The sequence below is a fragment of the Myotis daubentonii genome, chromosome 7 (genome assembly GCF_963259705.1).
Source record: "Myotis daubentonii chromosome 7, mMyoDau2.1, whole genome shotgun sequence".
Lineage (NCBI taxonomy): Eukaryota > Metazoa > Chordata > Mammalia > Chiroptera > Vespertilionidae > Myotis > Myotis daubentonii.
This window is the reverse complement of record NC_081846.1, coordinates 22,368,077-22,384,914: the sequence shown is the minus strand read 5'-3', so window position 1 is coordinate 22,384,914 and position 16,838 is coordinate 22,368,077. Positions and strand designations below refer to the sequence as shown.

Here is a 16,838-nt window from a genome sequence, read left to right as displayed (position 1 = left end):
ATATTGCAATTTATTTATCCTATTGATGGGCATTTAACTTGTTTCTGAATTTTTTATTTTACAAACAAAGCTGCAAAAAGAATTTTGTGCATGTGTGCAGCTATTACTTCAATAACAGAAAAATGCGTTTTTGTGCAACAAGGCACAACCGTCATAAGTTACCAGGTAGTTGGACAGTAAGAATTTCCTTCTGATTTAGCACTCTAGAGAAACACTAGGTTGAGGGTAGAGGAAGATCCAAGAAAAGGCCATCAGGCAAAGAGAAGCACTGCCCACCCACCATCTGCAGCCCTGACACACCCAGAAGCAAACTTCAGTACACTGAGCACACTTTGCCTAAAGGCTGGGCTGGGCTGGAGTGAAGCAATGAGAATATTTCAATAACAAGGAGTAGATGATCAGCAACAGATGTAGAACTGAAAAGAGGATGTCAACACAGAAGTGGACATCATCAAAAGTAAGGACCCAAAACCAGACATAAGTACAACAGAAAGGGCCATCACAGGACCTCAAAATATTATGTTGGACCAGGAAGCACTTGGTTAGACATCTGTTTATCTGCTGCTCTCCATTCTTTTGCTGTTTATGCCTGGGCAGGGTAAAGCCAGAAGAAACTCCAGTGGAGGTCCATAGCAATCCTGCAATAAAAATTAAGTCTTTCTCCTAGTTCTCACCTCCAGACTCAAAGACACCTACACAGAGGCAACCATCATTACCAATTTCTTGTGTGTCTTCCCAGAGATATTTTATGTGTATACAAACATATAAATGCATATATACCTCACACTCTTTTTTATCCACATAAGATGGCATATTATATACTTTTGCACCTTACTTTTTTTCCATCTCTTAGCAAGTGATTCATGTTAATACCCATAGATCTGCCACTATTCTTTTTAATGGTTGCATAAAATTTCATCATACAAATATATTATAACTTATTTAATTAGTCCCCTACTGGAACATGGAAGTCATTCTAATCTTTCCCAATCAGAAATATTGCTACCTTGAATATACTGGAATATTCCTTTATCTGTAAGATGAAAATTCTGGCAGTGCAGTTGATAAGTTGGTATGTTTCATATTTTTGGCCTTAACACCTAGTTTCAAATTACCCATCCCTGAGGCTTAAAGGCAGTACACCTAATTCTGCTATAGCCTCAACAGCACCTGTAAATGTCTGCCAGATGAGACTGAAAAACACTTAAGCCAAGTCAGGGTAACTGGAGGATAATCTCTGGAAGGCTTGATGGTAATGTGAGTTCTGAGGAAGAAAATCCATTAATCAATGGTATTAGCCAAACTGAAGAAAGAATGTGTTAACAAAATAGGAGTGGCCATTATAAAACCCAGAAGATGGGAGCCAAACAGCAAGAATTTGGCAGCATTTATTTCTCGAGAGAGAGATACTTTATGTAATAAACAGACACCAGAGCCCTAGCTGGTTTGGCTCAGTGGATACAGCATCGGCCTGTGGACCAAAGGATCCCGGATTCAATCTGGTTGCAGGATCCTCCCTGGCCCAGGCCTGGTCAGGGCACGTGCAGGAGGCAACCAATGGATGTGTTTCTCTCACATTGATGTTTCTCTCTGTCTTTCCCTCTCTTCTACTCTCCCTAAAAATCAATAGAAAAATATCCTTGGGTGAGGATTAAATAAATAAACAAACCAACAGACACCAGAGAAATATATTCAACCACGTTTCTCCAAGGCCTAGATGAAAGTTCCTTCATACATTTATATTCCTTTAGTTATGGGGTCCCCTGAACGCCAGCAGTCCACTAGGGTAGTTACTAATTCTTTCCCTAAGTACCTAAATCATAGGAAGAGGATGTGGTGGATTAAAGATAGCCACAGGCTGGCTGATGTGGCTCAGTTGATTGAGTGTCATCCCATGAACAAGGAGGTCACTGGTTCAATTCCCAGTCAGGGCACATGCCCAGGTTGTGGGCTTGATCCCCAGAGGGTGGCATGCAGGAGGTAGCTGATGGATGTTTCTCATCAATGTTTTTACCTCTCTCTCCCTCTCCCTTCCTCTCTCTCTCAAATCAATAAAAACATATTTTATAAAAATAAAATATAGTCACAGCTTCTTTGACATCCCTCCCATTAAGTGGTAAGGTCTACATCTTCACCTCCAGAGTTTGGATGGGCTCTGTAACAGATTTGATGGGTAGAATACAATGGAAATACTACTGTGGCAGTTTCCAGGCCCAAGCCTTAAGAAACTGGCAACTTCCACTATCTTTTGGAACATTCACTTTGGAGACAGCTAGCACTCTGGAAGAAGTTTGACTATCCAAAGACCACCATACTATGAGGAAGCCCAAGCTAGCTACATGGAAAGAAAGAAATACTCAGCTGTTCTAACTAAACCATCCCAGACGCCAAACATGAAATTTAAAAAGCCACCTTGGAAATTCCAATTCTGGCAGATGTGACATGGAAAAAAAGTGAGGAAGCCAGCCAAAAGCCAGACCCTAGGTTCAGACATTTGATCCCATATGTGATCAGCTATTTGAACTGAAGCCACACTCCATCAAGAAGCAGGATGAGCCATTTCTAATGTGCACAGCCCAAATTGTCGACCCACAAAATCATACTAGTAAGTATAACAAAATGTTGTTTTAAGCCACTATGTTTTAGGATAGTTTGTGATGCAGCAATAGATAACTAGAATAGGGAGTTCATGGTTCGATTCTTAGTCAGGACACATGCCCGGGTTGTGGGCTCGATCCCCGTAGGGAGTGTGCAGGAGGCAGCCGATCAATGATGTTCTTTCTACCTCTCTCTCCTTCACTCTTCCTCTCTGAAATCAATAAAACATTTAAAAATAAATAAACAAACAAACAAATATAAAAAACATAGTCCTGATGTCAGGGAACTCTTAAAGCTAGGAGCAAAGCAAGTAGCTATCAAAACTCAAACTTATTTTTCCCCAGTGATCATCATGAGGATTATCATCATGGTTTGGGTCCTGGAGGACATAACAAAAGTTACTCTTTATTCTTTATCTCATATTAAGATACAGGCATCCTGGCCTGCTGCTACCTCCACTGATGCTATGATCTCTGCTTGTAAATGAGTACCTAGAATGCCCCCTCCAAAGCTCAGGGACCATCACAGAAGAAGTGGGTACATGAGATTGTAAGAGGAGGGTAACACGGGCACAATGGGCAGACAAATCTGACTCTATATTAAAGTAAACCCTCCCTCTTAACTGAACCTGGACCCAGTTGCCCTATTTCCCTCAAGTTTGAGGAATGAGCAACAAAAAGAGGAGATTTGTAACCACAGAATCAGCTCAACATGGTCCTATCCTGTTTATTGAGATACTGAGTTGCTTTTCAGAGACAATAAACCCAAACCACAAGTCATGCAGCCAAAGCATGTGCAAAGGCAAGAACTTTGACCTGCCGGCTCCACACAATACTCACATACGTGGAACCAAAGAACCTGGACATAACTAAAATTTAAATACTGGAATCTTTTCAGAAGAATCCTTTCTTGTCCAGAAAAATCCAGTGTTGATGCCCATTTACCATAAATGGCCAAGTTCCTAGGTCCACCAGTTAAAACTTGCTCCATCAGCACTTCTGCATACCCATTCCCCTTAAGCCCTTAGAAACCCTTAACCTAGTCTAGCAAGCAAGATGGATTTGAGGCACTATTAGGTCTCCCATCTTCTCAATTGATAATAAATCTTTCCTTAAAAAGAAAACAAGCAACAGAATACACATTCCTCTCAAGCACACATGGAATATTCTCCAGGACAGATCATAAATAAATTTTAAAAGATTCAAATAATATCAAGCATTTTTTTCAATAACAAGAAGAAAACTGAAAAATTCACAAATATGTGGAGATTAAACAACATGCTACTGAACAACCACTGGGTCAAAGAAGAAATCAAAAGAGACATAAAAAGAGAACCAAGGGAGATTAGAACACATCTAGAGAAAACCAAGATGGCGGCATAGGTAAACACCGGAGTTAGCTACCTCGAACAACCACTTCACAAATACAACTAAAAGACGGAACAGACATCTCCCAGAACCACAGGAAGACTGGCTGAGGGGAAATTCTTCAACTAGGAGGAAAGAGAACAGCATATGAGACTTAGAGGAGGCGCAGTGCGGAAAATACAAAGGTGCGGAGGTACGGGGAGCGGGCTGGTAGCTGAGGGCGCGGTTGTCTTTTTCAATCGGGAGGAAGTCTCAGACTCTGAGCTCCAGTTCTGGGCAAGTCTCTAGGGACCCAGACTCAAACAGGAGAAGCGGGACTGTCTGGCATCGTTCGGAACGCGAGGGCAGCTTTCTCTCCGAGGTTTGCAGCGGTTGCTGGGACTCTGAGAGGCAGAGCCTCTGGGGACAGGACTGAAAGCAGCCATAACTGCTCCCTCCACCCGCTCTGTTGATCCCGTGTGACCCACCCCGCCTAAGCCCTGCGCAGAGCCTTTTGCCAGATAGCCTCAGGCAAAGGCTAGATTAGCACCTCCCTAGAGGACAGAAGTTTTCCCACTGCAGACACAGCTGATTCTCACAGCCAGTTGGCCTGGAGGTCAAATCCCCCCAGTATTAATTACAACAATCAAGGCTTAACTACAACAAGACTGCGCACAAAGACCACTAGGGGGTGCACCAAGAAAGCATAAAAAATGCGGAGACAAAGAAACAGGACAAAACCGTCAATGGAGGATATTGAGTTCAGAACCACACTTTTAAAGTCTCTCAAGAACTGTCTAGAAGCCGCCAATAAAGTTATTGAGATCCTCAAGAAATCTAATGAGACCCTTGATGTTATGATAAAGAACCAACTAGAAATTAAGCATACACGGACGGAAATAACGAATATTATACAGACTCCCAACAGCGGACTAGAGGAGTGCAAGAATCAAGGCAAAGATTTGAAATGCAAAGAAGCAAAAAACACCCAACCAGAAAAGCAAAAGGAAAAAAGAATCCGAAAATACGAAGATAGTGTAAGGAGCCTCTGGGACAGCTTCAAGCGTACCAACATCAGAATTATAGGGGTGCCAGAAGATGAGAGAGACCAAGATATTGAAAACCTATTTGGAGAAATAATGACAGAAAACTTCCCCTACCTGGTGAAAGAAATAGACTTACAAGTCCAGGAAGCGCAGAGAACCCCAAACAAAAGGAATCCAAAGAGGACCACACCAAGACACATCATAATTAAAATGCCAAGAGCAAAAGACAAAGAGAGAATCTTAAAAGCAGCAAGAGAAAGAAACTCAGTTACCTACAAGGGAATACCCATACAACTGTCAGCTGATTTCTCAACAGAAACTTTGCAGGCCAGGAGGGAGTGGCAAGAAATATTCAAAGTGATGAATGCCAAGAACATACAACCAAGATTACTTTATCCAGCAAAGCTATCATTCAGAATTGAAGGTCAGATAAAGAGCTTCACAGATAAGGAAAAGCTAAAGGAGTTCATCACCACCAAACCAGTATTATATGAAATGCTGAAAGGTACCCTTTAAGAAGAGAAAGAAGAAGAAAAAGGTAAAGATACAAATTATGAACAACAAATATGCATCTATCAACAAGTGAATCTAAGAATCAAGTGAATAAATAATCTGATGAACAGAATGAACTGGTGATTATAATAGAATCAGGGACATAGAAAGGGAATCAACTCACTATTCTTGGTGGGGAAAGGAGTGTGGGAGATGTGGGAAGAGACTGGACAAAAATTGTGCACCTAGGGATGAAGACAGTGGGGGGGGGGGGGGTAAGGGCAGAGGGTGGGGGGGGAACTGGGTGGAGGGGAGTTATGGGGGGGAAAAAAGAGGAACAAATGTAATAATCTGAACAATAAAGATTTACACACAAAAAAAGAGAGAGAACCAAGGCCTAACTGGTTTGGCTCAGTGAATAGAGTGTCGGCCTGTGGACTGAAGGGTCCCAGGTTCAATTCCAGTCAAGGGCATGTACCTTGGTTGTGGACACATCCCCAGTAGGGGGTGTGCAGGAGGCAGCTGATCGATGTTTCTCTCTCATCAATGTTTCTAACTCTCTATCCCTATCCCTTCCTCTCTGTAAAAAGTCAATAAAAATACATTAAAAAAAAAGAGAGAGAGCCAAGATGGCAGCATAGGTAAACACCTATACTTGCTGCCTCTCACAACCACATCAAAATTACAAATAAAAGGCAGAACACTATCATCCAGAACCGTGGGAAAGCTGGCTGAGTGGAAGTTCCACAACTAGAGGGGTGAAGAAAGCGCATTGAGACTGGTAGGAGGTGCAGAGGCGTGGAAAGTGCTGGCACCCAGGTGTGCTGCTTTCTTAATCAGGAGGAAGATACAAGCTCCAGCTTGCTATGGACTCCAGTTCTGGGTGAGACTCTGGGGGACCCAGACACATACGGGGAGAAACTGGACTGTCTGGCATCAGGACAGGAACGCGAGGGCAGCTTTCTTTCAGAGATGCTTGCAGCGATCATTGTTCCTGCGCGGGGACATGGGGACCTCTCCGGTGCAGGGCTGACTGGCAGCCATTGCTATTTGCTCTGCCCTGGTGATTCCCTGAGACCCCGCCCCACCCAATTTATAATCCCACCCAAGTTGTGCATACCAGCTTTTGCATATGAATGGCCTGTCCTTTCTCAGCCTAAAACGTGTTAAACAGGCAGCAGCCGCAGCAGTCTGCCTTGCTACACAGCTGGGCCTCATCTGGGCACTTCCAAACCTGATACAAACAGGAGGAATCTGCAGATCTCTCTGTAGCTCCTGCTAGGTGGCCCCAGGCAGTGGCTGACTTTGCACCTCCTTGGAGATCTAAGAGCCAATGTACCCAGTGGTCAGTGTGAGACCATACTGGATTACAACTCTTCACATCCATAAGGGACACACTCAAAGAGCAGACTCAGTGAGCACTAAAGCCCCACTGAAGCAAGTCCTGCCCCATAAGGGTGTCTCCTACACAACAGGCCTCCCATTATAGACACAGCTGGTCCTCACAGCCAACTGGCCTGAAGGTCAATTTCTCCCAGTGATACCAACAGCAATCAAGGCTTTGCACACAGCCCAACAAGACTGTGAAAACAGCCCACAAAGGGGTACACCAAGAGTGTCCACCTCAGGTGACTGGGGAGGCTGAGCCACTGGGCCCTATAGGACACCTACCACACAAGGCCACTCTATCAACTCAAGGAGACTTAGCAGCTACCCAACACATAGAAATAAACACAGGGAAGCAGCCAAAATATGGAAACAAAGAAACATGTCACAAATGAAAGAAATGGATGAAAGCAAAATACTGGATGTAAAGTTCAAAACCATGGTTATAAGGTTACTCAAGAATCTTCTAGAAACTTCCGAGAAACTTAGTGAGACCTTCAAGGATCTTGGTGAGAATGCCAAAAAAAAAAAAAAAAAAAAAAATGGAAAAGAACCAGTCAGAAATTAAGCATACGCTGACTGAAATAAAGGATAATATACAGAGATTCAACAGCAGACTAGAGGATCCCAAGAATCAAGTCAAAGGTTTGAAATACGAGGAAGCAAAAAACACCCAACCCAAAAAGCAAAAAGCAAAAAGAATCCAAAAATATGAAGATAGTGTAAGGAGCCTCTGGAACAACTTCAAGCGTAGCAACATCAGAATTATGAGGGTGCCAGAAGAAGAAAGAGAGCAAGATCTTGAAAATCTATCTGAAGAAATAATGACAGAAAACTTCCCCTACCTGGTGAGGAAATAGACTTACAAGTCCAGGAAGCACAGAGAACCCCAAACAAGAGGAATCCAAAAAGGACCACACCAAGACACATCATAATTAAAATGCAAGGGCAAAAAACAAAGAGAGAATCTTAAAAGCAGCAAGAAAAAAACAGTTAGTTACCTACAAGGGAGCACCCATACGACTGTCAGCTGATTTCTCAACAGAAACTATGCAGGCCAGAAGGGAGTGGCAAAAAATATTCAAAGTGATGAATAGCAAGAACCTACAACCAACATTACTCTACCCAGCAAAACTATCATTTAGAATTGAAGGCCAGATAAAGAGCTTCACAGACAAGAAAAAACTAAAGGCGTTCATCACCACCAAACCAGTATTATATGAAATGCTGAAGGGTATTCTTTAAGAAGAGGAAGAAGAAAAGGTAAAGATTAAAAAAAAATTATGAACAACAAAGTGACAACAAATACATATCTATCAACAAGTGAATCTAAAAATCAAAGGAATAAAAAATCTGATGAGCCGAAACCAGTTTGGCTCAGTGGATAGAGCGTCGGCCTGCGGACTGAAAGGTCCCAGGTTCGATTCCGGTCAAGGGCATGTACCTGGGTTGCAGGCATATCCCCAGTGGGAGATGTGCAGGATCCAGCTGATCGATGTTTCTCTCTCATCGATGTTTCTAACTCTCTATCTCTCTCCCTTCCTCTCTGTAAAAAATCAATAAAATATATTTAAAAAAAAAATCTGATGAACAGAACAAACTGGTGAATGTAATAGAATCAGGGGCATGGAAAGGGAGCAGACTGACAATTCTTGGGGGAAGGGGTTGTGGGGGGTGTGGGAAGAGATTGGACAAAGAGCTTACACCTATGGTCTAGGACAGTGGGGCTAAGGCCTGGGGTGGGATGGGAAGCGGGTGGAGGGGAGCTATGGGGGGTAAAAAGAGGAACATTTATAATAATCTGAACAATAAAGATTAAAAAATAAAATAAAATAAAAACAACTTGCAGAAAGATTAAACATTGCTCAGCAAACAATTTCTGATCATTTACAAGCAATGGGAAAGATTTTAAAGGAAGGAAAATGGGTGCCACAGCAAATGAACAAAAGACAAATGGAAAACCAAAAAGTCATCAGTAAAATGTTGCTTCAACGGCATGAAAGAACGTCTTTTTTGCATCGAATTGTGACTGGTGATGAAAAGTGGATTTATTTTGAGAATCCCAAACACACAAAATCATGGGTTGATCCAGGTCAACCATCAACATCAACTGCAAGGTCAAATCGCTTCGGAAAGAAGACAATGCTCTGCGTTTGGTGGGATCAGGAAGGTGTGGTGTATTATGAGCTTCTAAAACCAGGTAAAATTGTTAATGCTGATCATTACAGACAACAAATAATCAATTTGAACCACCCTTTGATTGTGAACCAACCAGAACGGGCCAGAAGACACAGCAAAGTAATTTTGCTTCATGATAATTTTGCTTCATCACACACTTCAAAACCAGTTAAAGACACATTCAAAGATCTTGCCTGGGAAGTATTAACCCACCTGCGGTATTCACCAGGCCTTGCTCCTTCAGATTACCACTTGTTCCGATCGATGGCACACACACTCTCTAAGCAGCATTTCAAAATGTATGAAGAAGTGGAAAATTGGGTCTCTGAATGGTTTGTCTCAAAATAAGAAAAGTTCTACTGGGACGGTATCCACAAATTACCTGAAAGATGGGGGAAATGTGTAGCTAGCAATGGACATTACTTTGAATAAAGCACTTTTGATGTTTCTCTTGAAAAAAAAAAAAAAGAGAGAGACATAAAAAAATACCTAAAGACAAATGAAAATGGAAATACAACATACCAAAACATAAAGGGAGGGGTGCTTGGGAAAGGAGGCTGGGGTCTCAAATGTCCATGTGAGGAGTTTAAAGCTGATTCCCTAAGCCTGTGGAGATTCCTGAGCAGGGAGCAATATAATCAAACACGCTCTTTGGGGCACTGATGTGGTAGTGGTGCATGAGTAGACTGCAGAGGCAGACCAAGCAGCAAGGGAGACGAAGCCCAGACACCATTTCTTCCCAGGGTCAAGATGGTGCTGTTCGTGCTGTCAGCTGAGTCACAGATAAGCAAGGAAGGTGACCTAGTGGAGCTGCTGGAGCAGCTGGAGCTGGAAATAAAATCCTCTGTGGGGCAGAACAAAGCTTCCACGGTTCAGGAAGTCACAGATCATTTGGCCTTTGATGATGATGTCCAATGGAGAGTGGGAATGGAGGCTTTAGGTCATGGGTGGGGAACATTTTTTCTGCGAAAGGCCATTTGGATATTTATAACATCATTCTAGGGCCACATAAAATTATCAACTTAAAAATTAGCCTGCTATATTTGGTCAAACATTTAATTAACTCACCCCTAATGCCTTGGCAGGGCCAGACCAAATGACTCTGCAGGCCTTTTAAGGCCCACAGGCCCGACATTCCCCACCCCTGCTCAGGTGAAGGATGCAAAAAGTGGTAAAAGCCAAACTTCATGGGATGCAGCAAAGCATCCTAAGAGGAATGTTCATAGCAATAAATGTGTACGATAAGAAATAAGAATGATCTCAAATAAACAACCCAACTCTAGACTTCAAGGAACTAGCAAAAAGGAGAACAAACTAACTCAAGAGTTAGTAGAAGGAAAGAAATAACAAAGATCACAGGGGAGACAATTGAAATTGAGACTAAAAAGATAATAGAAAAGATCAGTGAAACTAAGAGCTGTTCTTTCTTTTTTAATGCTAAACAAAATAGACAGGCCTTGGCTAGGTTCACCAAGACAAAAAGATAAAGAGGACTCAGACAATAAAATCAGAAATGAAAGAGGAGCTGTTACAACTGATACCACTAAAATACAAAGGATCATAGGAGACTACTATGAACAACAAACTGGACAACCTAAAAGAAATGGATAAATTCCTAGAAAAATATAAACTACCAGACTGAATCATGAATAAGTAGAAAATTTGAACTGACCAATTACTAGTAAGAGTTAAGCAATAATCAGAAACCTCCCAACAAACAAAAGCTGAGGACCAGATGGCTTGACTGGTGAATTCTACCAAACATTTAAAGAAGAATTAATACCAATCCTCTCAAATTCTACCAAAAAGTAGAAGAGGAGGGAACACATCCAAACTCATTTTGCAAAGCCAACATTTTCCTGATACTAAAACCAGACAAGGACACTACTAGAAAAAAAAATTATAGGCCAATATCCCTGACAAACATAGATGCAAAAGTCCTCAACAAAATATTAGCAACCAGCAGAAACTGGTTTGGCTCAGTGGATAGAGCGTCAGCCTGTGGACTGAAGGGTCCCGGGTTCGATTCTGGTCAAGGGCATGTACCTGGGTTGTGGGCACATCCCCAGTGGATGTGCAGGAGGCAGCTGATAGATATTTCTCTCTCATCGATGTTTCTAACTCTCTATCTCTCTCCCTTCCTCTCTGTAAAAAATCAATAAAATATATTTTAAAAAATATTAGCAACCAAATTCAACAATATATTAAAAGGATAATATACCATGATCAAGTGAAAGTGAGATTTACTCCAGGGATGCCAGAAAAGCTGAACATTTGCCAATCAATCAATGTTACACACCAAATTAACAAAATGAAGGATAAAAATCATATGATCATCTAAATAGATGCATAAAAAGCATTTGACAAAGTTTGACATCCATTTATAATATTACTCTCATAAAAGTGGGTACAGAGGGAACCTACCTCAACATAATAAAGGCCATATATGACAACCTCCCCAGCTAACATCATAGTCTATAGCAGTGGTTCTCAACCTTCCTATTGCCGCGACCCTTTAATACAGTTCTGCATGTTGTGGTGACCCCCAGCCATAAAATTATTTTCATTGCTACTTCATAACTGTAATTTTGCTACTGTAAACAATATGTAATTATATATGTGTTTTCCGATGGTCTTAGGCGACCCCTGTGAAAGGGTCGTTTGACCCCCAGGGGTCGCGACCCACAGATTGAGAACTGCTGGTCTACAGTGAAAAGCTGAAAGCTTTTCCTCCAACATCAGGAATAAGACAAGGGTGCCAATTCTCACCACTGGTATTCAACATAGTATTGAAAGTCCTAGCCAGAGAAATTAGGCAATAAAAAGAATAAAAAGCATACAAATCAGAAAAGAAGTAGTAAAACTGTCACTATTTGCAGATGACATGATATTATATATAGAAAACCCTAAAGACTCCACCAAAAAACTGTTAGTGAATGAATAAATGAATTCAGTAAAGTTGCAGTATATAAAATCAATATACCAAAATCAGTTGTGCTTCTATACACTAATAATGAACTATCAAAAAACGAAATTAAGAAAACTATCACATTTACAATTGCATAAAATGATAAAATATCTAGAAAGAAAATTAAGGAAGTGAAAGACCTGTGCACTGAAAACTATGACATTGAAGAAAGAAACTGAAGAGATGCAAAAGGAGAGATATCCAATGTTCATGAACTGGAAGACTTAATACTGTTAAAATGTTCATACTACCCAAAGCAATCTACAGATTCAATGCAATCCCTATTAAAATTCTAATGCCATTTTTCACAGAAATAGAACAAACAATTCTAAAATTTATATGGAACTACAAAGACCCTGAATAGCCAAAGCAATCTTGAAAAAAAAAAAAAAGAAAAAGAAAAAGAAAAAAGCTGGAGGCATCATACCTCCTTATTTCAAACTATATTAAAAAGTTATAGTAATCAAAACAGTATGGTATTGACATAAAAACAGACATGTAGATCAATGGGACAGACTAGAGAACCCAGAAATAAACCCATGCATATATGGTCAATTAATTTACAATAAAGGAGCCAAGGATAGACAATGGTGAAAGGACAGTCTCTTCAATGCATGGTGTTGGTAAAACTGGACAATCACATGCAAAAGAATAAAACTGAACTATTAGCATATCACATATACAAAAATTAACTCAAAATGAATTATGATTTGAACATCAGATCTGAAACCACAAAACTTCTACAAGAAAACATAAGTGGTAAGCTCTTTGATATCATTCTTGGCAATGGTTTTTTGGAATTTGACATCAAAAGCAAGGGCAACAAAAGCAAAAATAAACAAGTAGGATTACATCAAATGAAAAGACTTCTGCACAGCAAAAGAAACCATCGACAAAATGAAAAAGCAACATATTGAATGGGGAAAATATTCCAAACATATATCTGATAAAGGTTAATATCCAAAAAAATATGTAAAAGTACTTATACAACTCAATAGCAAAAAAACAAACAATCTACTTTTAAAATGAGGAGAGGATCTTAATAAATATTTTTCCAAAGAAAATATACAGATGACCAATGGATACATGAAAAGGTGCTCAACATCACTAATCATCAGGGAAATGCAAATCAAAACCATGATGATATCACCTCACCCCTGTTAGAATGGCTATCATCAAAAAGACAAGAAATAATAATTGTTGGTGAGGATGTTGAGAAAAAGGAACCCTGGTGCACTACTGGTGAGGCTGTAAATGGGTACAGACACTATGAAAACAAGATGGTGGTTCCTTAAATATATTAAAAATAGAACTACCATAGGATCTAGCAATTCCACTTCTAGGTATTTATCCAGTCAATGACAGCACTAACTTGAAAAGATACATGTACCGCTATGTTCAATGCAGCATTTTTACAAAAGCCAAGACATGCAAGCCACCTAAGTGTCCACTGATGCAAAAGAAAATGTGATATATATGTGTGTGTGTGTGTATATATATATATATATATATATATATACATATATATATATATATGAATATTATTTAGCCATAAAAAGAAGGAAATCTTGCCATTTACAACCACATGGATGGACCTTGAGAACATTATGCTTACTGAAATAAGTCCCACAGAGAAAGACAAATACTGAATGATCTCACTTATATGTAGAATCTAAAACAAAACAGAATCAAACTCATAGATACAGAGAACAGATTGGTGGTTGCCAGAGGCAGGGGCTGGGAGGGTGGGCAAAATGATTGAATGTGCTCAAAAGGCACAAACTCTCAATTATAAAATAAATAAGTCCTACGGATATAGTGTACAGCATGGTGACTATAATTAATAATACTGTATTATATTTGAAAGTTGCTAAGCGAGTAGATCTTAACAGTTCTCATCACAAGAAAAATGTTGTAACCATAAAAAAAAAAAAAGCATGAAATGACAAGTATGAGCACGGAGCATTAGAGGGGTCACCAATCCAGGAAGCCCACCATAAAAGCTACAGAACAGATGACTGATCTCATCATTCCTAGGGTTGACATCTCTAAAAGAGATCAATTTACTATAAATATACATATACATACATTTAACATCTATTCACATTTCATTTTCCAACACTCTGGATGGACATTATTTTGGTAAGGAAAGAGAAAGAAGCTAGCGTTTATGGACTACTAGCCTGATTTACACATGTCTCAATTCTCACTCTACCACCTTAAGTCCTACAATGCTTCCTTAAGCTGATTTGATTATTTTTATGCATTCATGCAATTTTTAACAACTGAGGGTGCAGGAAGCATTGTGGTCAGGTGGCCCTATATTAATTCCAGTTCTCCCCCTTGTACAGTAGCCACCTGGTTTAGAGGGAAAGACCCAGATGTAGGGGTGAACCTGTTTGGGTCTAAGCTAATTAGAACATGTATGTGGCCACTATGATGTGTTCAGAGATGGACAATTAACCCAAGCTAGTCAACTAATTTCTGCAGGACAGCTGGGCCCAGAGAACTGCAGAAAAAACAAAACTGTAGTTTTGATGATTTCATGAATTTCTAGAGCAAACTATACCTGAAGGGCATCCAACTATTAGACTTTTCAGTTATGTGAACCAATAAAGCTGCTTTATAGTTTAAGCCAGTGTGAGTAGAAACCAAATGAATGTGAACTGATACAAAGTGGGTCACTGGAATGCATCCTATTCTTCAGTAGAGTTATTAACAGGGTTTTATAGATGTACAGGACTCTGCCCTTTATTAATTCACACAGGCCACGTGTAGTCAGTGGGAAGGGCTAATATATTTCCCATGGAACATCCCAGGTTCACATGACTCCAGCTCTTTGGGCTATAAAGGCTAGAATTAGGGGACTCTCCTAAATCCTAGCCGTGGCCTCTCATTTAAAAGGACACACATTCCTGGCTTTCTTGTGCTTCCTCCTCCTCCTCCTAGGGTCATTTAGGATTTCTTTGGTAGTTACTGTTCTAGAGAAACTCCTGAGCAAAACCTCCTAGTAATCTTCCCCTGAGAAATGATGAGAAATTCTCAGGTGCCACCCTGGACCATTCACAGGGCCTCTCAAATTTCCAGAGGTCAAATCAAGCAGAAAAAGTATACAGGATTCTGGTTTCTTGGCTTATTTAGTTCCTTGGGGCTGAGCTTAAAAGAATAATTTTTTAAGCATCTCTGAGTACCTTACGACCTGCCCACCAAGTCTCAGAAACAGGGAAGGTCCCAGAGTATATAAACCCCATGAGGGTGTTGGCTTTATCTCATTGAATTCTAACACTTGGAAAAATGCCTGGGACAGAGTGGGTGCATTAATTCAATTCCTTTCCTAAAAAACTTCTCCAACTAAACCAATATTGAGTTTTTTAGCCTCTGTCCATTGACAGTAGGCTATCCATTCATTCCTGCCTCATATCAGTGTTCCATTGAATAAATCCTTCTTACTGAAAATTGACAAAAAAAGGTGCCTTTTCCTTAATGTCTATGATTTCCTTCACGTCTAATGTCCCTAAGAAATGACATCTTTTTCCCCTAAGGGTCGATTTACCAGGTTAAGTGCTAAACCTCTGTAATCCTCCTGAAGCCATTTCCTTTGGAAGACATCTATGGTAGCCAATATAACCACAGAATTAAATGGTGGCTCTATAACATCTGGCAGCTTATATACTTGCATCTACCATTCTGTTACCAAGACAGTTCCCTCCTCTTTCAAGCTCTGCCCACTTTAAACCTAGCCTCCTGGTTCTTAACACTCCTAGACCTGTTCATTTCAGTTCCAAGGGCTGTTTGCCCTTTGCACATAACCCCTACAGGACCCCAGTCGGTGCCCAGCTAAGTTCCCATGTTCTTCACTTTTTGTCCAATGTCTCACCATCCCCAGCTTCTGTCCCAGGGCTCACTCACCTCCCATTCCCCAGTCCCGAGGCCCTGCTCACTTACCTGGAGCTGGTGCAGGTGCAGAACGTAGCCTTGCACCAACAGCTGGAATAAGAAGCGCAGCTGCCCTGGTCCTGAAAGCTCCTCCAGGCTCCGCAGCCTCCGGTCGCCAGGCCCGGATTCAGGAGCCTCGGCTGCGTCCGCCGCCGGGAGGGCGCTGGGGAGCGAGGCCTTGGCTCTGGCCCCGAGTGGACCAAGGCCAGGGCGGGCCACCCGCGTCCCCAGCAGCGCCCACCGCAGCCTCGTGCAGCTCACCGCAGCAATGCGATTCATAGCTCACGCAGCCGCGCCTGTGTGTCGCGAGTGCCGAGCGCCTGGAGCCCGCCCAGAGATAGATCAGGATGGACGGGTTCAAGGGCAATGTTCACTTTACCTAGTTCAGTCCCTCCAACGGGAACACAGAAGCCGCCTTCCACAACTGCAAGCCTCCCGGCCCAGCCCGGGGCGGGACCAGCTAACACTATGGCAGGAGACGCACAGGACCTAGTCTAGGGAGACCCGGAGAGCGCTGACCATGGCCGCCTCTTCCGTGACTCCCCACATCGCACTTCCGAGAACTCTAAAGGAGAACTTGAAGTTCGCTTGGTCCGAACTCAGAGCAATAGTGCCTGAAGTTCTCGGAAATCCCCGTGGCTTCCAGAGGGCCCGGACGGGTGGGGGTTAGGGGGGCGGGGCGGGGGGGCCCTCGCCTGACTTGTGGGTTCATCACCCCCAGGAACCCGCCGCTGAGATTTAACGAGCTGAGGGGCTTTTCCTAAGGCATCCCCTCCACCCCCACCCCCAATTGATCCCGCAGTCCTAGCGCTGAGAGACAAGAGAACACAAAACAAAACAAAAAGGCCCAGTGTCTGAGGGCATGGGATTCCTGGATGGGGAAGCCAA

At 41.7% G+C, this 16,838-nt stretch overlaps 1 protein-coding gene across 3 annotated transcripts in view; it reads right to left on the bottom strand.

The window, feature by feature from the left end:
- The window catches only part of LOC132238242 (sterol 26-hydroxylase, mitochondrial), a 32,954-nt gene extending 16,454 nt beyond the window's left edge, over nt 1-16,500 (bottom strand). Inside the window, exon 1 of one of the 3 annotated variants that reach the window (XM_059703180.1) lies at nt 16,330-16,500. Coding sequence is in view for 1 of the 3 variants with exons in the window: in XM_059703178.1 (XP_059559161.1) it covers nt 15,960-16,229 (270 nt within the window). In the remaining 2 variants the exon portion in view is untranslated. The other 2 variants (XM_059703178.1, XM_059703179.1) reach the window with 2 other exon arrangements.
- Between the last annotated feature and the right edge of the window lie 338 nt (nt 16,501-16,838).